Source organism: Epargyreus clarus, unplaced genomic scaffold (assembly GCF_041222505.1).
Source record: "Epargyreus clarus isolate Ecla_fem2 unplaced genomic scaffold, WU_Ecla_fem_2.2 ptg000036l, whole genome shotgun sequence".
Lineage (NCBI taxonomy): Eukaryota > Metazoa > Arthropoda > Insecta > Lepidoptera > Hesperiidae > Epargyreus > Epargyreus clarus.
Genome location: NW_027332241.1, coordinates 6952850 through 6974662, shown reverse-complemented (window position 1 = coordinate 6974662; position 21813 = coordinate 6952850). Strand labels below are relative to the sequence as shown.

General features: G+C 41.0%; 1 protein-coding gene and 1 long non-coding RNA gene across 2 annotated transcripts in view; both read right to left on the bottom strand.

Annotated features, from left to right (window-relative positions):
- The window catches only part of Asator (tau-tubulin kinase asator), a 55047-nt gene that overhangs the window by 8615 nt on the left and 24619 nt on the right, over positions 1-21813 (bottom strand). Inside the window, exons 12-23 of the mRNA XM_073092371.1 lie at positions 21357-21554; positions 20088-20168; positions 19280-19417; positions 16494-16574; positions 15509-15596; positions 14921-15007; positions 11539-11607; positions 7074-7162; positions 6440-6541; positions 3770-3967; positions 1717-1870; positions 238-401 (exon numbers count right to left, since the gene is read on the bottom strand). Coding sequence (XP_072948472.1) covers positions 238-401; positions 1717-1870; positions 3770-3967; positions 6440-6541; positions 7074-7162; positions 11539-11607; positions 14921-15007; positions 15509-15596; positions 16494-16574; positions 19280-19417; positions 20088-20168; positions 21357-21554 — 1449 coding nt within the window. The remainder of the gene's footprint in view (positions 1-237; positions 402-1716; positions 1871-3769; positions 3968-6439; positions 6542-7073; positions 7163-11538; positions 11608-14920; positions 15008-15508; positions 15597-16493; positions 16575-19279; positions 19418-20087; positions 20169-21356; positions 21555-21813) is intronic.
- On the bottom strand, positions 12619-13193 carry LOC140756922 (uncharacterized). The gene is made up of 2 exons (XR_012103916.1): positions 12995-13193; positions 12619-12765 (listed from the first exon to the last, which is right to left on the bottom strand). It is a non-coding gene; the product is annotated as an uncharacterized LOC140756922 (long non-coding RNA).

Here is a 21813-nt window from a genome sequence, read left to right as displayed (position 1 = left end):
CGTTCCAGTTTAGTCCTCAGGGAAAGCGGCGCATCTGTGGCCGACCTCAGGTAGGAATGTCTAATCCTATCTGGGGTTGATTACAGATGTCCATGGGCGGCAGTAGCCACTTACTATCAGGTGGATTGCGTGCTCGTCCGCTGCTCCTATTTTATAAGAAAAAAAAATAACACACAGCGCTCTTTCGACCTAGTTGTTAAACTAGACGTACAGATAAGACTAGTATCAGTGACTCACCGGCGCAGACCTAGCCCGGGGCAGCACTCTCGGGGGCGAAGCGCCCTCGCTCCGGGCAGCCACTCCCCGCATGACGTCGACCCGGTAGCGGAGCGCCGCGCCGCACACGCCGTCGAACGACGCCTGCTGCAGCAGCGGGGGGCGGAGCGCCCGCACGTGGGAACCTACAGGAACATTACACACGTTAGGAACGATGGTAAGAGTAAAATAATTTAATTGTAAAATGAGGGTATTTACTAAAAGTGGGCGTATCAAAGGGCACTGTAGCACAGATTAATAAATAGTTACTACGTACTACTATATAAATAGTACTACTGTACTGTACTGTACTGTATAAATAGTACTACTGTAGATTGTCTACTGGGTAGATATTTTCCGATCTTTGTAAAAACAACGTTTTCTACACTAACAGCCCCACACTAGGATTCCCTGTGTCATGGGTGCCATGGACACACACATAAACATTAACACAAACACCCAGACCAAGAAACAGATATCTTAATTCATTATTTAAATGTCTGTCTGCGCGGGGATCAAACCGGGACCCTTTGCGCGTCAGACCGGCATGGTGACCGCTCCGCCACGCGGGTCGTCAAAAACGTTACTCTGCCAGTTTTGTTGCTCATTTTCGTTTAATTGTTTTTCTAGTCATTTATTTTGGAAAATTCTCGGCTTATAAAAACTTGATTTTTAAATAATTTCTCGACGAGGTTCTTAATACACTTTTATTTACACGCTTTTTAGCTTGGGTTCTATCTATTTATCTATGTAACGGAATCTATGAGCTCAATTTTCCCCTATTTCCACAAATCTGATTAATTTGAAACTTTGCAAGCGTACCAAAGACCGATGACGATGCAATAATTTGATAACAGTTAAAATATCAAGCACCCCACGCTTTAAATATATTAAAGCTTTTAATTAGTTTTTTTGAACTATTATTTATTTAATTTTAATTATGTTAATTGTCAAATAAGACTCAAACTTTAAACAAAACACAAATATGTTGACATATGAATTTTTCAATAAAAATAAGGATGCTTTTTCCATATGAAAACAAAATAAAGTGAAAAAATTTGTATACCCTACATTTTTATAAATGTACCCTAGATTTTTGAAATGGGCTTTCAGGGCTAAATCCAAATGTATAAGAATGAGCGATGATAGCCTAGTGGTTAAGAAACCCGACCTCTAAATCACCCCTTGGTCTGAGATTCAAATCCCAGGCGTACATCTGATTTTAAAATTATGGGCGTATTACAAATTAATTATTACTTGCTTAAACGGAGAAGCAAAAAATCCTGTGGAAACTTGCATACCTAAGAAATCTTACTTTTTCACAGGTATGTAAAGTCTACCAATTCGCACTTGTCCGCGCGTTGGCCTATAGCCTAATCCTTCTCACTCTGAGAGGAGACCCGTGCCCAGCAGTGGGACAGTAATGGATTGATGACGATGATAAGTGGGCAACCCACTCACCTATAGCGGGCAGTGTCCAGCTGCGCGGCAGAGCGGGTCTCAGCGCGGGGAAAGCATCGATCCCGGCGCTGTGCAGACAGCAGCGGTTCTCGTTGCGAACCACACGCTTCTCCACTTTCTCTTCTTCGCTCTTCTTCTCCAACTTCTCCGGTTTCTCCGCCTAGAGAAATAAATGATAAAGATTTATGTTGATTTAAGTTTTTTTTAGATATGAATAGCAGACGAGCATGCAGTCTATAAAGGTAAGTGGCTACTGCCCGCGGACATCTAATAGATAATATAAGATAAAATTAGAGTTCTACATTTGCACTTTTATACCACATAAGGATTTGTAAGTATACAGTAAAGGGATATATTTGGTGAGAATTTCGTTTTCAAACATTTCAACCAAAATTTAACCAACGTGCTAATTTATGCGTAAACAAATATACAGTAAAAGGACATATTTGGCGAAAGAAATGAATTCATATGAATGTTTGTCGAACATTCCAACCAACATTTGACCAATATGCTTACTTACGGGCATTCAAATATGAAGTAAAGGGACATATTTAAATTTTAATTCTTGTAAATGTTTCGTCAAACTTTTGACCAATATGCTTACTAAGTATACAGGGTGAATTTTTAAAACGGGCCTTCAGGGCCAAATCCGACACTATAAGGATTAGCGAAAAATGCTGAAAGGAGTTACGAGGCCGATTTTGATAAAAACTAAAACTGCATCATTAGTTTTTTAAAAAAAAAAAATCCTTCGCCGGGAATCGAACGAGTTCATTTTGAAAAAAATACACCTCTACATTATTATTCCACTATCTGATAGTGTCGCTTATAAGGATCAAATTCTGGGAAGTAATGTTATGTGACAAATTAAAGGAAAAGGAAAATTTTGAAGAAAATACGTATTTTTCCATACATTGGCATACTAATCCTTAAGGATTATACATAACAAATGATTTATGTATAATTCTTTAGAAATAGACATAAGTCATACCATTGAAGAATATGTTGGTTAATCAACTAATTATTCGATGTTATGACTATGACATACGGCTTAGTATGAGAGAGTAATAGTTTGGCAAATAAGTTACCGCCGTTTTTAGGATTTATTTTTTAATGAAAATAGATAACTGATTAAATAGTAAATTCTTATTGTTTGTTGTTTACAACTTCGTTTCAACGTTAAATATGATTTTCTATATCTCTTTTTTTAGTAATAATAACTCGAATAATAACTCGGATTTGACTCTAAAAAGTAATTCTCGCAAATTGTCAACTTTACATCTGTATTAAACGAAACTCCGCCCATAGCAAGTAAATCTATTTTAATGGTCCTAAAAATAACCTTAGCTAAGTCGGACATAAAAATATAAATTATTGGGAAACAAAACGTCCATTTCGAATGATTAGAAACATTGAGCCAAAAAAAAAATGTTAATACACGAAATGTTTAAATTAATGAATGGTGGGAACTTAACTGCCAAATTAATATGAAATTAATATGTATTTTCTTAAAATTGAGGCTTTTCCTTTAGTTTGTCATTTATCATTACTTTCCAGATTTTGATCCTTATAAGCAACACTATCAGATAGTGGAATAATATAGATATGCATTTTTTTTTCAAAATGAACTCGTTCGATTCCCGGCTAGGGAAAAAAATATTTTAAAAAAGTAATGATGCAGTTTTAGTTTTTATCAAAATCGGCCTCGTAACTCCTTTCAGCATTTTTCGCTAATCCTTATAGTTTCGGATTTGGCCCTAAAGGCCCGTTTTAAAAATTCACCCTGTATAATAAAGGAACATAAAGGCAACAAATTTAATTCATATAAATGTTTGCCAAACATTACGATCAACATTTGACCAATGTGCAGACTTAATAGTTATAAGGTTTAAAGTTGAGCGGTACATTCAGCAAACAATTCCAATTTCCAAACGTTTGTCAAATATTCCGACCAACATTTGGCCAGCATGTTCGGTTTATAGATCTATTAAATATACAATACAGCAGAGTGGAGGCATATGTGTCAAACATTTAATATTTCAGTTTGCCAAACATTCAGACCAACATTCGACCAACTCACCGGCGGTGGTTTAACGATCTGGCTAGGCTGGCTCGGCTGGCTGATCTGCGTGTTGACGGGCTGCGTCTGTGTGGGTTGCGTGTGTTGTGCGCTCGCGGGCAGCTGTGTGCGAGCGGCGTTCGAACACGAGGACACCGCACTGGCCGCGCGCTGGCAGCGGTGCTCTGGCGACTGGGTTCATGTGTGACGGGGTTAACAGTGGCAACGGGGGTAACACGTAGTAAACATGTTAGTTGAGACTAAGTTCGTCGCTACGTCAATAGATGGCGGTAGGTCCTATGTGATCGCTGAATGATGTTGACATAATTTGGCGGGACTATAAGGATCCTAACATTTAGCGGTTGCTATCTTGTACACTGATGCCCGATATTAATAATTAATCTTCAAAAAAAATCTTTAAAAAAAAAACTTCAAAATAAAAATCATGGTTTAATGTATGGAACATTAGACCATGATTTTTATCGAAATTTTATCATGATCGCGATCTGAGGTTTATTCGACCTCATCACTTTACAAAAAAAACGTCTCGGTCTAGAGGTCGTGTGCGTGTGTGTGTGTGTGTGTGTGTGTGTTGCGCGCTCGCGGGCAGCTGTGTGCGTGCCGCGTTGGAGCACGAGGACACCGCACTGGCCGCGCGCTGGCAGCGGTGCTCTGGCGACTGGGCAGCGAGCGGGTTAACGTGACGTGAGGGTAACGTGACGTGGGGGTAACGTGACGTGGGGGTACCGGTAACGGGGGTAACACTTAAGAAATATGTTAGTTACCACTAAGTTTCTTGTTCAATAGATAGTGCTAGATCAATAGTTCGTCGATAGATGGCGCTAGGTCAATAGTATGAGATCGTTGAATGACGTTGAGATTATTTGGCGACACTATAAGGATCTTAACATTTTTCGAACGTTTGCTAATTTGTACACTAATGCCCGATATTAATAAAATAGATGCACAAAAAACACTTTCAGTCCCTACGTCGGATCATGATTTTTATATGCAGGAAGAGTTCAGATGCTTTTTATATTTTTTTAGGATTCCGTACTCAACGGGTAAAAACGGAACCCTATTACTTAAACTCCGCTGTCTGTCCGTCTGTCACGTGACGTAACGTAAACGTGACGTCGGGGTAACGGTATCGGGGGTAACACTTAATAAAACTGTTAGTTGAGACTACGTTCATCGCTCAATAGATGGCGGTAGGTCAATACTTTGAAATCTCTGAATAACGTTGAGATTATTTGGCGGGACTATGAGGATTTTAACATTTTTCTGTTCGCTTTTCGCGTGTAAGTGTAACATTAGGTAACAGGTCAGACCATGTTTTTGATACGTTTTTGGGTTATTGAATCGGTCTCAATGACCGCATTGCCTCAGGTTAAAAATCGACTTCTGGTCAGATGATGATTTTTATACGTTTTTTGGGGTCGCTGAATAAAAATCTGACCTTATCACCTCAAGATTTATCTGAAAATCAATATTCTATATACATAACATAGTACATAAAAAGACATTTCTGTGTATAAAAATAGTTTAATTATAATTCAGTCATACAAACTAATAACTAAAGTTTCCTATACTAAATATTACTAACCTAACCTAACCTAACCTATATCCCTGTAACCCTATAACTATAACCCCACAATAAATCATACGCAATCTATTACAAAATAATACTATTTGGTTTGTCAATTAGTGCCTACACAAATTGTCTTTAGAATTGTAATAGGCAAAAATTGTTAAAAAATATTTTTATTAATACGGGCGTAAATGTTAGTATACAGAAATGGTACGGTAGGAAATGAAAAGGAGACAAAATGAGACATGCAGAGCAAATAAGAAAGATTAAATAAAGGAAGCAAAGAAAGAAAAATAATAAAAAAACAACAAACAAAAAAAATAGTTCGAAAAATTAAAAATAAAGGAGTAACCGGAGGTAAGGTATTTTTAATTAGAGACTTATTATAAAAAAAAACGGACTGCTTAAACAGTCGATGTCAATCCCACAATTTATGCGAATCTAACGACACCTCACATGTTAATCCGTCAAGCCGTTTGTGCTGCAGCGTGACACAGAATGACACATACATACATACGCTCGAACAACATTACCCTCCGCTGTCGAGTAAAAATAGAGATTACGGGTTCATTGATAACTTCAGACACAGAGCGTGTCAGTCACGTGCCGTGTCAGACAAAAAGTATTCTCTTACACAATGTGTATTGACGTTTTTATATTTACCGTAACAGCGCAGACACGGGCTGTGTCTGTCAAAATATTATATAGAAAAGTATGTTTTTGTCTGACACGGTCCGTGTCTGACACGTTTAGTGTCTGTATGCGATGCTTTTTGATCCATAATCCCAATTTAATATTAATATATTTAATAAAGAAATAAAGCTTTCTACACACACAACCCCCTACTAGAATTCCCTGTCGTGGGTGCCAAGAATATATAAGCACCCAGAACGGATATACAAATTCATCATTCAGACGCCAGGAATCGAACCCGGAACCCTTTGTGCGTCAGACAGTTCCTCCACGGAATGCGCACAAAAAGAAATTTGGAATACCCTTATACTCATGTACCTACAACTTTTCCTACTATTACTGCTTCTACTACAGTAGATCTAAAACCTACTAAAACTCACTTGCAACTGTTCCTGTTTCCATTCATTGTCCGTGGTCTCCTCGGAGTCGTCGAACTGTGACTTCCACAACGACACTAGTGTAAGGGCACCACCCTTTGTCACCTGCAAAAAGTTTTCAAAGGTATGAATCTACCAATACACACTTGTCCAGCGCGGTGGACTATGACCTAATCCTTCTCATTCTGAGAGGAGACCCGTACCCAGCAGTGGGACAGTGATGTGTTGATGATGATGATGATAACTCGTTAACCGGGTGAATGGTCCTTGATAATAACCGGTTTTGACCGGGCAGTGGAACTTCGAAACATATTTTTCTACCGAACGATCGGTCTTTAAGATATACTACGTATATTTTTGAAAACAGGAGTAGCAGATGAGCATGTAGTCCATATGATTGTAAGTGGCAACTCCCATTAATCCCATACAAGACCAGCCTCACGTAAGTTCGGTCATAGACGCACCGGTTCCCATTGAGGACCAGCTTAGTCCTCAGGGGTAGCGGCGCATCTGTGGTCGACCTCAGGTAGGAATATCTAATCCTACTGCATGCTCGTCTGCTACTCCTATATTATAAAAAAATAAAGAAAAGAAGGTCGAACCACAGAGGCTTGTACCTCTGCGATCATTTACGTACCTGTTGAAGGGCGGATACGTTCTCATCGTCCATCACCGCAAACTGAGTGTAACTCTGGTCTGCCCTAGCGCGCGCCGCTCTCCTAGCACCTAGTGATAAACATACAAAATTCAAAAAAATAATAATAATTGGCCAAGTGCGAGTGGAAAACAAACGGAGGATTCCGTACAACCAAATTTTCATTTATTTTTTATTTATATGATTTTAGACTAAAATTATCTCGGAATTGAGACATATTATTATGTATGGTGGAGTTTCGCCGTGACCACGATCCATGCAACTGGGTCGAAATATCGGCAATATAAAAAACGAATATCGTGAGTACCCGTTACATAATAATATATTTTTTATTTGACGTGCTAACGTCTAATCAATCGATGTACTCCGGCTGCATGCACGAATAATGCCTAATATGTACGTACCTATAGTCCGCGCCAAACTTCTAGTCTGAAGTTGTTGTGAAGCAGCCAGAGAGCCAATGCGGTCGAACACAACTACAAGCATATACTCCGTAGCAACGTAAGGGCACACTAACGCAGCTATGTACCCGTAGGCGAGAGCGGGCAGCGGAGGGTGCCGGAGGTGGGGGCGCTGCCTTCGTCCCGCTAATATCTACAATTTACTGTTGCGACGCGACTCGTTTCTATATTCAGAGCGGACTAGCAGTTTGACGCGGACTTTACTTAATTCATACATAATTATAAGGCATTATTACTAGCTTTCATAGAAAGTACATAAAGATTAATGGAGAGAGGGGCGGGGTGGGGAGGTCCTCCTTATTTCCCTAGCTCCCCTCTCCTCCCTCCTATACCCATCAGTCAATCAACATAAATTATTTCAATAAAATAAATAAGAAAAATATGTTTTTTTCTGACATCGCCTGTAGATAAAAACAGTAGCTTACTAATGGCATTATAAATTGTGTACAATGTCAACATTTTGATGAAATGAAACCAATGTTATATATATATAACGTAACTTCCATTTTGAAGGAGTTTCTAGTATTCTCGTATATTTTATTTAGTTTTTTTTGTGTAAATGCAGTGGCGCGTGCAGAGCAGCGGACTAATATATTTATGTATGTTTGAAGGATTTTTCTATTCTTATTTATATATTTGACGGTTTAATAATATTTCTAGCGTTTTTGATATGCGAGCGAAGCTGCGAGCAAAAGCTAGCATAAAAAGCAAAAATATTGTGAGCGTCAAGATTTTTCAAGATTTTGACAGAAATGTAACCCCAAGGGTCGCCCCCTAGGGGCATAAAATCTAGGAATATCCGGACGCAAATATTACAAGTATGCCTGACTAAATATGGAAAAATTAAAAATAAAGTCAATTTTCACTATATTATATAACCACGTAGCTTCTCATTTATTGATACCCAAAGTAACTATGTTGACCCCTAGGGGTCAAAAATTTGCAAGGGGTCTATGTGAGCGAAAAAAAAACTCGGGTACGATAAGAAGGAGAGTTTACAATGGGGTATCTCATTTTAGCAGGGCTTTAACACCGAGAAAGACGAGACGAGAAGAGATGTGTGTTTTGTGTGGCCAAGAGTCTCACAAAGGCAAAAAGGGGTCTAGCCAACACTAATGGATTAAATGGATTTTTAATACGTATGGCAATATTACCTTACAAAAAATATATACGCGACGAATAAATAATCTTTCTCGTTTGCAGTCGCAAATAAATAATAAAACAAGAAAGAAATAGAAATTCCTGTATATTTAAAATGTGTGCTAATACGTAGGCAAACTCTGTCAAAGTTCTAACCGTCTTTCTATTCATTTAATTTAATAGGTCTATACGAAAGAGACATAGGTGAAAAAGGATACACAGATAAAATAACACGAATGTAAGGAGCGAAATAGGAAATGGCATTTTGGCACACACAGCACAGGCGACCTCTACGAAGCGTTGAGCGAACCTACACGCACACATAGCAACTATCTTGAATTGTTTCAAATAATATAATTATAAGCATGTGTGTAATTATGTACACATGTCTGAAGTTATACTTCTTTCGGTAAGTATCTTTTCTTTTATATACAAGGTGATTATTTCAAATGGGCCTTCAGGGCCAAATCCGAAACGTAATTGAAATAAGTTATTGTTATATACATATAATATCTATTTTCTTCAAAATGAGATTTTTCCTTTACTTTGTCATTTATCATTACTTCCCAGAATTTGATCCTTATCAGCAACACTATCAGATAGTGAAGTAATAAAGGTTGTGTATTTTTTTTATTAACAGATTCGATTCCCGTCTAGAGAAAAAGATATTGACATAAAAGTTATGATGCAGTCATTGATTATATCAAAATCGGCGTCGTACCTCCTTTCAGCATATTTCGCTAATCCTTATAGTTTCGGATTTGGCATTGAAGACTTATTTAAAAAAATCATCCTGTATAAGTAATTAAAAAATATATGTAAGGCTGTTACAATACAGCATGTGTGTACTTATGTACACATGTGAGAAGTTATACTTCTTTGGCGTAATTAATAAAAGAAGAGTGCGTGTATCAATATTTACGCGCAAGAAGTGAAACTATTACAACACAAAAAATATTACAAACTGATAAGTATATTAGTAGTATCATATATTTTCGAAGCCGTATCGTTTTCATATTGTATAATATCGTATAGTGTACATTGGTATAGTCCGCGTAAAACTGCTAGTCTGCTCTGAATATAGAAATGAATCGCGTCGCCATAGCAAATTGTATGACTACACCTGCTCGCAACGACTTCAGAGCGGACTAGCAGTTTGGCGGAGACTATAATATAGTAACTTTTCATAGCCGTATTGTATTCATATTGTATAATATAGTATCGTGTCGTATCGTAGTCGTAGTCGTATGGTATTCGTATCGTAACATATAAAATAATCTTTAATAATAAAATATTTTGTCGAAAATTATAAACAAAAAAAACATATCACCAAACCGTAACGTTACACCGTAACCGTTTCCGTTACAAAAACGTTTCACACATACTTTCTTATCTATAACACGCCTAAAGAAGCATAACTTCGTAACGACAGTATTGTATATAAATAGTGATGACATGAGTACAAAACATAAGAAAACTACATCAAAATAGCGTCTATCTTTTATCTATCTTTGGCGTGTAAAAGATGAAATCCACAAACCCGCACTGGTGCTCCGTGGGGGAGTGTGGTCCAGGCTCCCCCTAGATACTGGGAGAGACCCGTGCCCAGCTGTGGGACATATATTATATACATATCGATACTTTAATTCGCAAATCAGCCAACTTCACTTTTTGTCAACATGTTTTGTTTTATTTATTTTGATTTCGTTCAACGCCATTTACTATCAAAATAAATAAAAAAAAATATTTTGATAAAAAGTGGAGTTGGCTGATTTGCGTCTTAAGGATATGTATATCACATCACACAGTTTTAAAAAAATACTGCAAATATTCTTATTTGTTTTTTAATCTAGTTCTTATAATGTTAAAGTTCTCATAAGGTAGTTCATACCTCTAATATTTTGTAACAATAATATCAATATAGTTTGAAAAAAATATATTCATATGTCATATATTAAACGCTGGGTCGGTTTTTGATACAATTTTAAGAATTAGGGGTCCTTTATCCATGACCATAGACAAAGTATTTAAATAGACTTATAATAAGTAAAATTAGGGGTCTATTAAATTACTTCGTCTTCGAACTGTAACACATAATGTGTTAAACATTCTACCTTTTTTTTATAAATCAACGCGAATTTTTTTTACAAAACACAACCATTTCTGATTAGGCAGTACTTATTGTTGTATGTATGTATGTATATTGTATGTATGGTGTAAGTTGCCAATTTCCACCGCTAGAGGCGCCAGCACTGCATGCGCCACTTCACAAGTATACAAATTTTGATGTAGTGTATTTTTTGTATTTTATTAATTATTTATAATTGACGGTCTGATACGCAAGTGCTTCCGGGTTCGATCCCCGGCCAGACAGACATCTGAATGATGAATATCGGATATCTACCATGGGTTTGGGTGTCTGTATTCGTCTTTGTATGTATCCATGGTACCGTCACTTTAAATCCAATATGGTGTGTCGTGGGTACCATTGAACACACACAAGCAGACGACACAAAACACCCACACTCAGAACAGAAATTAAATTCACCATTTAGATAACTACCTGACCGAGGATCGAACCAGGAACCTTTTGCGCCTCATTGGTATTGTCACCACTCCACTTCGTGTGTCGTCATAGAATTTATAAAATACACTTTTAATACTAAAACTGCTATTTTGAGTACCACAAACAAACGTACAAACACGTAAACACCCAGACCCATAGAATATTTCAAAACATTATTAGAATCCACTTCAAACCACTTCGAACTGGTAGCGATCCGGTTTGAAGCGGTTCAAAGACAAACATACAAAAGCGACATCTATTGACAGTTGGTAAAACTCACCTCTCTTAAAATGCGTGTCCGAGTGTACGCTATCTACATCAGCTACTATTCTTGGGCTGACGGCGTCACCTGAAACGAAAAAAATATGAATACAAAATTAAAAATGTAATAACAAAAAAAGTGTAAAACAATGTGTAGGTATAGTTCGCGCCAAACTTCTAGTCCGCTCTGAATATAGAAACGTGTCGCATTGCAATAGCTAATTGTAGATATTACCGGGACTACGACAGCGCGGGCACTCACATTACGGAGTATATGATAACTAAACCTGCGCGCAACAACTTCAGAGCGGACTAGCAGTTTGGCGCGGACTATACACAGAATGTGCATGTGTATGGATGTGTGAGCGTGTGTATACATGTGTGCATGTAGTTGTGTATATGTCTGAATGCGTGTGTGAGTTTATGTGTGTTTTAGATTTTATCTATGCGTAATATAAAATATTTAAAGTTGAATAATACACAAAAATGTGCATATAGACCAGAGTCGATAATTTTTGAAACAAAAAAAAATTACAATAGAATGAAACCCATTGGAAAAGGAGGGAAATATGATCAAAATGAAAGGAAAAATAAATTACGGTCGATCCGAGTTCGGGAAGTGGGCGGGGGTGAGTTTTTAAGGGTAAAAAATGGTTTATCTTGATTTCCGGCTAAACTACACGTCCTATGCGAAAAAGTTCAATGGCAAAATTGTAGGTAATAAAAAGATCTACAACTTTTGTATTTGCAATTTTTTCACATAACCTCAAAATTTGGGTGAAAAATTCAAAAAAACAAGTTTTTGGTTTTTTATTTATATCTTATTCAAAAAAAATTTTTTTTTTACGAAATTTGGTGAAAACTTACCTTATTATGTCCCAAATACACTGTAATTTATTTGATTAAAAATATTTATTTTTTCGCCTTATTTTCACTTAATATCAAAAAAGCATCCTAATTTTCAATCGAAAATTCTGACGTCAAAATATCAGCTTTTTTCAAAAAGTTTGGGGGCTTTTTGTTCGTTGAAATATCTACTTTCTGATTGTGTAAAAAAAATATACATTACTATAGGAAATGTTCTCAGAAAATGCAAAAAATTGAAAAAAATCCAATTGTATTTATTGTCGATTCTCTTCTTGCTAGACTCCACTAAACGATTCAAAGCTGATTTTTTTATTTCATACACTTGCTTGTCATCTGACTTATTGCAGATTATACAAACAGATCCATCCATACTGATAATCTGAAAAGACAAAGTTAAATTAATAATGCCTTCAAAGTTTTATCATGAGTATAACTAAATTTGTTTGTATAAAATAAACGAAATTACTATTTTTTATTCTTGTACTAAAATATCATTCAATTTTATTTTTTTAGGTTATGTTATGTTAAACATACTATTTATGAAAGAAAATATTATTATTTTTATTTTAAAGTTGATTAATATAGATTAAAATACAGATTGTATTTACCTTGCTATGTAGATTCCAAACGATTTTTTGAATAAAGTAAATTTCTCACAATTCACTTAGAGTAACTGAGCCTGCACGTGTATTTTTAAAAACGATGTTGTACACTGCTCTGTATCTCGAATACTGGCTAACGGTTTTTACAGCTGCTACGAAATAGCAGGTATGTAGTAAGGCCCAGACCCTCCTAGGTCCGTCCCCTCTTCTCTATGAAATAACTTACTCGTACAATGGGCTAAAATTTACCGAAGGTCACTCAGGTATATAAATTATCTTAAAACAGCAGTAAATAGACATCTACAAATATTATTTAAATAAGATTCTACAACTTTTTCAAAATATTGTAGATGTCTTATTAAATATTAACTTTATTAACTTATTTGTTTGTTAATTATTGAAGTATATTTTAATTTGCAACTTTTTCATTTATCAATAAAATATGAAATCTTACGTTTTTTGAGTAATTAAAGAGTAAATTTTAATAAATACCTCAAAATTGTACATAATGATATAAAAATTTTTTTCGAATTTGGAATTTAATTTTTTCAATTTTTTGCATTTTCTGAGAACATTTCCTATAGTAATGTATATTTTTTTTACACCATCAGAAAGTAGATATTTCAACGAACAAAAAGCCCCCAAACTTTCTGAAAAAAGCTGATATTTTGACGTCAGAATTTTCGATTGAAAATTAGGATGCTTTTTTGATATTAAGTGAAAATAAGGCGAAAAAAATAATATTTTTAATCAAATAAATTACAGTGTGTTTGGGACATAATAAGGTAAGTTTTCACCATTTTTCGTATAAAAAAGATTTTTTTTGAAAAAGATATAAATAAAAAACCAAAGACTTGGTTTTTTGAATTTTTCACCCAAATTTTGAGGTTATGTGAAAAAATTGCAAATACAAAAGTTGTAGATCTTTTTATTACCTACAACTTTGCCATTTAACTTTTTCGCATAGGACGTGTAGATTAGCCGGAAATCAAGATAAACCATTTTTACCCTTAAAAACTCACCCCCTCCCACTTCCCGAACTCGGATCGACCGTAATTTATTTTTCCTTTCATTTTGATCATATTCCCCTCCTTTTCCAATGGGTTTCATTCTATTGTAATTTTTTTTTCATTTTTTACCATTTTTAAAGGCTTCGGCACTGGTCTAATACTGGTGTACGTCCGTAAGAAGTTATACTTCTTCAAGGTCATTAATATTTTTTACGTAGTACTTTACTGAGCAAATGTTCACTAAACCAAGGAAAATAAAATAAAAAAAATATATGTTACATCGGCACGTGCAATTTTTAAAAATACATTATATTTTGTTATTCGAAACGCGACAATCGACGTGTAACTTCATAGATACCCAACAAACATTTAATTTACAAAAGAGACACATTTGCTATCTATAATATTTGTAAGTGGAATATGTTTCAGTTTATTTTATTTTCGTTTAAATGTAGCATATAGTCACCATCGCCGAGGATTGACTGCAGAGAATGCCATTAGGCCTTAAGTCTCCCTTGTTACCCTTAGTATAAGGTGTTTCAAAAATTAAATAAATAAATAAATACATCTGTCGAAGTATTATTTTGTAGAAAGGTATATAATAATATGCTTAATCTATCACTTAGTATTATAAAAAAAGTACATCAAAAATGGCCTTAATTGCTTTGAGAAAAGTATGGTACGGCCGTGCCGCTTTCTTTTTGGCTCGACTTGGCGGAGGCACTACCGTGCCTCCAGATAATACTGTAGCGACTTCCCGCTACTCGTCAAGAGATGGCGCTGCTGAATCACGCTATCGGAGTTTTCTAAACATCTTGCATACATACCAGCTCCGAACTGAGACTGTCGGAGCACGGCCGCTCCCCGGGCATGATCACCTAGCCCGGCGGGAGATCTCCCTTTGCCAAAATACTATACTTACCGGTGGTAGATGGGGAAGCCTGGGCCAGCTCCTGGACACAGGCTGGTGGAGCCGTCACCACGCGGAGCCGAGCGAACGTGGGCCCAGCTGTGGGCAACAATACATTAAAATAGAGCCTCACTAAGATAAATGCTGATTGATTATAGTGATCATGTTTTAGTTATCACCTTTCATAATTTATCCAGAGATGGGAGTAAAAAGGGAAAAGAAGGGATAGAGATATATTATAAAAAAAACAATGCAACTCACAAGTATGTATTCAATTAAATTAGATTGTTTAGTACGATTGCCAAGTCAATTTTTTTATTTAAAGTTTTGAAGATCATTAAACTTATCGTTTTCGAGTGACGGTTAGTAAAACTTCAGTTTTCAAGTAATTTGAAGTATGAAATATATTTATTTTGTATATTATATTATGGGTATATTATATTGTAATATTGTGGTATTCTTGAAAATTTCCCACATTTTTATGAGAAAAGAACGGTGGAGCGACCCATTTCCCCTATTATTATTAATAAGACACTACCAAAAATAAAAAATAAAAATACATTTTGAAAATCGAAACCCGCCAAAACCCATTGTACTCACCGCCTGGCATCGGCGCTCGTTTGGACGGCGGCATGCTCTGCCGGTCTGCGCGGTTCGTGCTCACCACTGAAGATATATTGCTTGTCTCCTGAAAAATGTGTGACGGGGGTACCGAATAATAACATATATTATTTATATATATAAAAAAGAAAGTCGTGTTAGTTACACTATTTATAACTCAAGAACGGCTGAAACTATTTGGCTGAAAATTGGTGGAGAGGTAGCTTAGAACCAGGAAACGAACATAGGATACTTATCTATTGCTTCTAAGGCGGAACAAAGTTCGCCGGGTCATCTTGTATTTTTATAAAAAAAAGAAAAAAAATGGTATTTTTTGTACTGTAGGAGTAGCAGATGATCATGCAGCCCACCAGCTAAATCCAATGACAAGTGGCTACTGCAGCGTATGGACGTCTGTAATCAACCCAAGATAGGATTAGATATCCCTAAGGTCGGCCACAGATGCGCCGCTACCCCTGAAGACTAAGCTGGAACGCCTCGGAAAAATATGTCTTCGTTACCACAACTTTACCCTTGATTTAAAGGGCAAAACAGACTTTCCAAAGGAAAGATGTTATCTATTCGCCCTGTATATATTTCAAAATGAACCTTGAACTATTATAACCCCTTAGGGGTTGTTTTTCCCAAATACTTAGAAACAAAACAACGTCTCATTATCTTTAAACTAAAAGAGAAATACAAACTTAGTTACAGCTTCCTTTAAATTTTTATAAAAATATAATTGCACTCTTCACTTCACCCCCGTGAGGTTTGACTTTGCATTTTTGTCCCCCTTTTTGAAGGGAAGACCAAAAAAATAGCCTAACTAGAAAGTCAAATAAATATATTTCTCAAAATAGGCGGATGTTTCAAACTTCCATCCCTTTTAGCGCCTTAGGGGCGAAATATCAATCAATCTACCCGACCTACTATCTTCTTTATAAAACATACATAAAATATATCATTATCAACAGTAATTACTCACTTTCGCGTGTCTGTCCGGAGAGGGCGCCGGTGTAGTCCTCACTTCCACTTCCTTCTCGATGGTCGGTTTGTCTGTTGTTGACTGTTGACAAATAAATAATCAAGGATTAAAATTACATATTTTTTATTACTTTTTATATTGTGTATGTCTCTACTGTAATATTACGTCACAATATCTGATGACGCATTCAATTTAATGTAATATTGTTATTATGGTAGAAAAAAATAAAGATGAAATAGAATAAAATCAATTTTAAAAGTATTTCACTTTGCATTATAAATACAACATATTGTATGTGCGGATTTTTTGTGTGCAAGAGTTTCCGAATATCATAAGTTTTGTGCCCTCCCCCCACTTTGGCCCTCGTTCCTTTTATATGAATCTCTACGATGCTCGTGTCCCTCCGCCCCTCAACTCCCTGTCCTCTTGTCCAAAGTTTTTCAGTTAACCGTCACTATAGTTTGCGCGTCCCCGTAGCTGTCCCCCCTACCCCTGGCTCCTTGACTACCCCCAGCTCTGTCTTCCTACAAACACCTCCGCTATTTAAATATCTTTCACCGAGTTCCCCCTCGGTCACCGATTCCCAATGTCCCCCTGTGTGCCCCTGTCCCCCTGACCCCCCGCCCCCAGCTACTCACGTATCCGTTGACGTGGTGCGCGTGCGCGGCGTGGCGGTGTCCCCCTGACCCCCTGACCCCCCGCCCCCAGCTACTCACGTATCCGTTGACGTGGTGCGCGTGCGCGGCGTGGCGGTGTCCCCCTGACCCCCCGCCCCCAGCTACTCACGTATCCGTTGACGTGGTGCGCGTGCGCGGCGTGGCGGTGTCCCCCTGTCCCCCTGACCCCCCGCCCCCAGCTACTCACGTATCCGTTGACGTGGTGCGCGGCGTGGCGCGGCGTGGCGGTGTCCCCCTGTCCCCCTGACCCCCCGCCCCCAGCTACTCACGTATCCGTTGACGTGGTGCGCGGCGTGGCGCGGCGTGGCGGTGTCCCCCTGTCCCCCTGACCCCCCGCCCCCAGCTACTCACGTATCCGTTGACGTGGTGCGCGGCGTGGCGCGGCGTGGCGGTGTCCCCCTGTCCCCCTGACCCCCCGCCCCCAGCTACTCACGTATCCGTTGACGTGGTGCGCGGCGTGGCGCGGCGTGGCGGTGTCCCCCTGTCCCCCTGACCCCCCGCCCCCAGCTACTCACGTATCCGTTGACGTGGTGCGCGGCGTGGCGCGGCGTGGCGGTGTCCCCCTGTCCCCCTGACCCCCCGCCCCCAGCTACTCACGTATCCGTTGACGTGGTGCGCGGCGTGGCGGTGTCCCCCTGTCCCCCTGACCCCCCGCCCCCAGCTACTCACGTATCCGTTGACGTGGTGCGCGGCGTGGCGCGGCGTGGCGGTGTCCCCCTGTCCCCCTGACCCCCCGCCCCCAGCTACTCACGTATCCGTTGACGTGGTGCGCGGCGTGGCGCGGCGTGGCGGTGTCCCCCTGTCCCCCTGACCCCCCGCCCCCAGCTACTCACGTATCCGTTGACGTGGTGCGCGGCGTGGCGCGGCGTGGCGGTGTCCCCCTGTCCCCCTGACCCCCCGCCCCCAGCTACTCACGTATCCGTTGACGTGGTGCGCGGCGTGGCGCGGCGTGGCGGTGTCCCCCTGTCCCCCTGACCCCCCGCCCCCAGCTACTCACGTATCCGTTGACGTGGTGCGCGGCGTGGCGCGGCGTGGCGGTGTCCCCCTGTCCCCCTGACCCCCCGCCCCCAGCTACTCACGTATCCGTTGACGTGGTGCGCGGCGTGGCGCGGCGTGGCGGTGTCCCCCTGTCCCCCTGACCCCCCGCCCCCAGCTACTCACGTATCCGTTGACGTGGTGCGCGGCGTGGCGCGGCGTGGCGGTGTCCCCCTGTCCCCCTGACCCCCCGCCCCCAGCTACTCACGTATCCGTTGACGTGGTGCGCGTGCGCGGCGTGGCGGTGTCCCCCTGTCCCCCTGACCCCCCGCCCCCAGCTACTCACGTATCCGTTGACGTGGTGCGCGGCGTGGCGCGGCGTGGCGGTGTCCCCCTGTCCCCCTGACCCCCCGCCCCCAGCTACTCACGTATCCGTTGACGTGGTGCGCGGCGTGGCGCGGCGTGGCGGTGTCCCCCTGTCCCCCTGACCCCCCGCCCCCAGCTACTCACGTATCCGTTGACGTGGTGCGCGTGCGCGGCGTGGCGGTGTCCCCCTGTCCCCCTGACCCCCCGCCCCCAGCTACTCACGTATCCGTTGACGTGGTGCGCGTGCGCGGCGTGGCGGTGTCCCCCTGTCCCCCTGACCCCCCGCCCCCAGCTACTCACGTATCCGTTGACGTGGTGCGCGTGCGCGGCGTGGCGGTGTCCCCCTGTCCCCCTGACCCCCCGCCCCCAGCTACTCACGTATCCGTTGACGTGGTGCGCGTGCGCGGCGTGGCGGTGTCCCCCTGTCCCCCTGACCCCCCGCCCCCAGCTACTCACGTATCCGTTGACGTGGTGCGCGTGCGCGGCGTGGCGGTGTCCCCCTGTCCCCCTGACCCCCCGCCCCCAGCTACTCACGTATCCGTTGACGTGGTGCGCGTGCGCGGCGTGGCGGTGTCCCCCTGTCCCCCTGACCCCCCGCCCCCAGCTACTCACGTATCCGTTGACGTGGTGCGCGTGCGCGGCGTGGCGGTGTCCCCCTGTCCCCCTGACCCCCCGCCCCCAGCTACTCACGTATCCGTTGACGTGGTGCGCGTGCGCGGCGTGGCGGTGTCCCCCTGTCCCCCTGACCCCCCGCCCCCAGCTACTCACGTATCCGTTGACGTGGTGCGCGGCGTGGCGCGGCGAGGCGGGCGCGGGCCGCTTCTCCGCCGGCTTGTCCTTCTGCGGGTTGGTCTGCGTGTCAGTGGCCACTGCTGTCGTCGCTTCGGTCTCCAACCGCCGCCGGGTCTAGAGGATGATGTCATTTGTTTAATTTTTAAAAAACTGCTATTACATAACCTAAGATACGTTATGTTTTATAAGGCATATAGCCTTAAAAATGTATCCCCACCAATCCCCCCTCCATAAAATCACAACCCAAAAAAGGGGGTCTTAGTCATTATGGTTCATTTGTAATTTATTATGATCATTAATTATTTGGGAGACACCTTTTAATTTTGACTTTATTAACCCTCTTTTAAGACCCTCTATGAGGGGTCATAGTTCACCACAGTGGTTAGGGCAACACTCCATTTACTACGACAACCATACCCATACCCCCTCCTTACAGCTGTCAACCGCGTCTATATACCCCTCGGTGCATCTTACCCCCCTATATAATCACTTCACATACATACATTATTACAGCCCCCTTCTTATCCGTCAATACTTAAGCGTAACTCCTTAATTAATTAACACAGCAAATTTAAGAAGTGCAAAAAGAGCTCTCCTCCAAAGCCGGCGATAATTGGCAATTCCTCTGGCGTTGCAAATGTCCATAGGCGACGGTGACTGCTTTCCACCAGGTAGCCCGTCAAGTCTTAGGTATAAATATAAAAAATAAATTAATAAATTTTCGATTGTAAACACTGCATATTATATCGGTAGTCCAATAAAATAAGTAAGGTAAGTGTCTCACCCTGTCCGGTTGTGCGTCGGGCGAGGCGGCGAGCTCCGCCGCCGGTTGCAGGGGTACCCTCGGCCGTGTTGTTGGTCCCGACTGAAAACAACACACTTTTAATCTATCGATACTAATATCATCATCAGCAACCCATTACTGTCTCACTGCTGGGCATGGGTCTCCTCTCAGAATGAGAAGGATATTATAAAGAGCAAAACTTTGTTTGTTTGTTTGATTGTAATGAATAAGCTCAAAAACTACTGGACCGATTTTAAAAATTCTTTCACCATTCGCGAGCTACATTATCCACGAGTAACATAGGCTATATTTTATATGAAATATATTTGATAAATAGATTTTGAGGCGGTACAAAATTTGCCGGGTCAGCTAGTGCACAAATATAATTATAGTTGATGGGGAAGTCATCACCCGCGCTTTAGGTATGTAAATCGAGGGACGGTGGAGCGGCTGTTAGTTTTATTGTCAAGTAATGTTAGTTCGGTCAATCCAACTTACATACGATCAATAACGTAAGAGAAGGCCACAAATGACTTGGCAAATAAACGAAACAACATTTAATCAGTTGTATAGCTCGTAGACAACCGAATTTTGAATTGGAGGGTGACATTTGGGGGAAAGTAAAAAATTACAGCAGTGTCCAGTAGTGAGACAGTAATAGATATTCCAACTCTTTCGCGCCTTTTTTAGGAATCCGTATGCTGTGTTTCGCGCGCACTTCAATATTTAATAACCTCTTCTTTGGGAAATCTTTTAAAAATAATAACTAACCTAATCCAACCCAATCCAAGACACATGGGATATAAGTCACAAATATTTGTGTTGCCTATATCAAGATATCCCACCTCTTTCTCTCAGTCATACGGATCAGTATCCCGTATCCCGCGCCGTTTGCAGTATCTCTCCAGCAGCGACGCCAGCATGCTGTAGTCTGGAGTATCCTTATACCACCTACCCTAACCCACCATACCTAACCTAACCTAAGAGTGTGAGCTCACGGGGTGTTTTCGTGTAACCTTCACGCATTGACGGCGAATAAATATTAGTACTTGGGTTCCGTACGAAAAAAACTGAAACCCTTATAAGCTCACTCGTGCGGCTGTCTGTCCGATTGTCACAGTCATTTTGCAACGAAACTACTACACCGAATGAGTTAAAATTTGTTACTTACATGCGTTTCTGTGACCCAAAGACGAAGGTATACCGTACTCGACTAAATTTTGAATTAGGGTTGATTTTGAGCGAGAGTAATAGTTTAAGATATCTCACCTCTTTCTCCCAGTCGTACGGATCAGTATCCCGTATCCCGCGCCGCTTGCAGCATCTCTCCAGCAGCGAGGCCAGCATGCTGTAGTCCGGAGTATCAGCGTACTCCAGCTGTTGCACGTGCTCGAGGAACTGTCTCAGCTCCGAGGGTAGGTGCTTCAGGAGCAGACGGTGATCATACTTCTCTTTCATTAGCCCGACCTGGGGATAATTGAGGGAATTTGGTTAAAATTATGTTCTGTGATAAAGGTAGCAGACGAGCATGCAGTCCACGATGATAAGCGGCTACTGCCGCCCATGGACATCTGTATTCAACCCCAGCTAGGATGCCTACCGGAGATAGGCCACAGATGCGCCGGTACCCCTATGCTGGAAGCCTTGGATAAATATGTCTTCCTTACCACACCCTTCAAACCAGAACACATCAGCGCCTAACACTGTGTGGCGGTGGTGCCGCCGG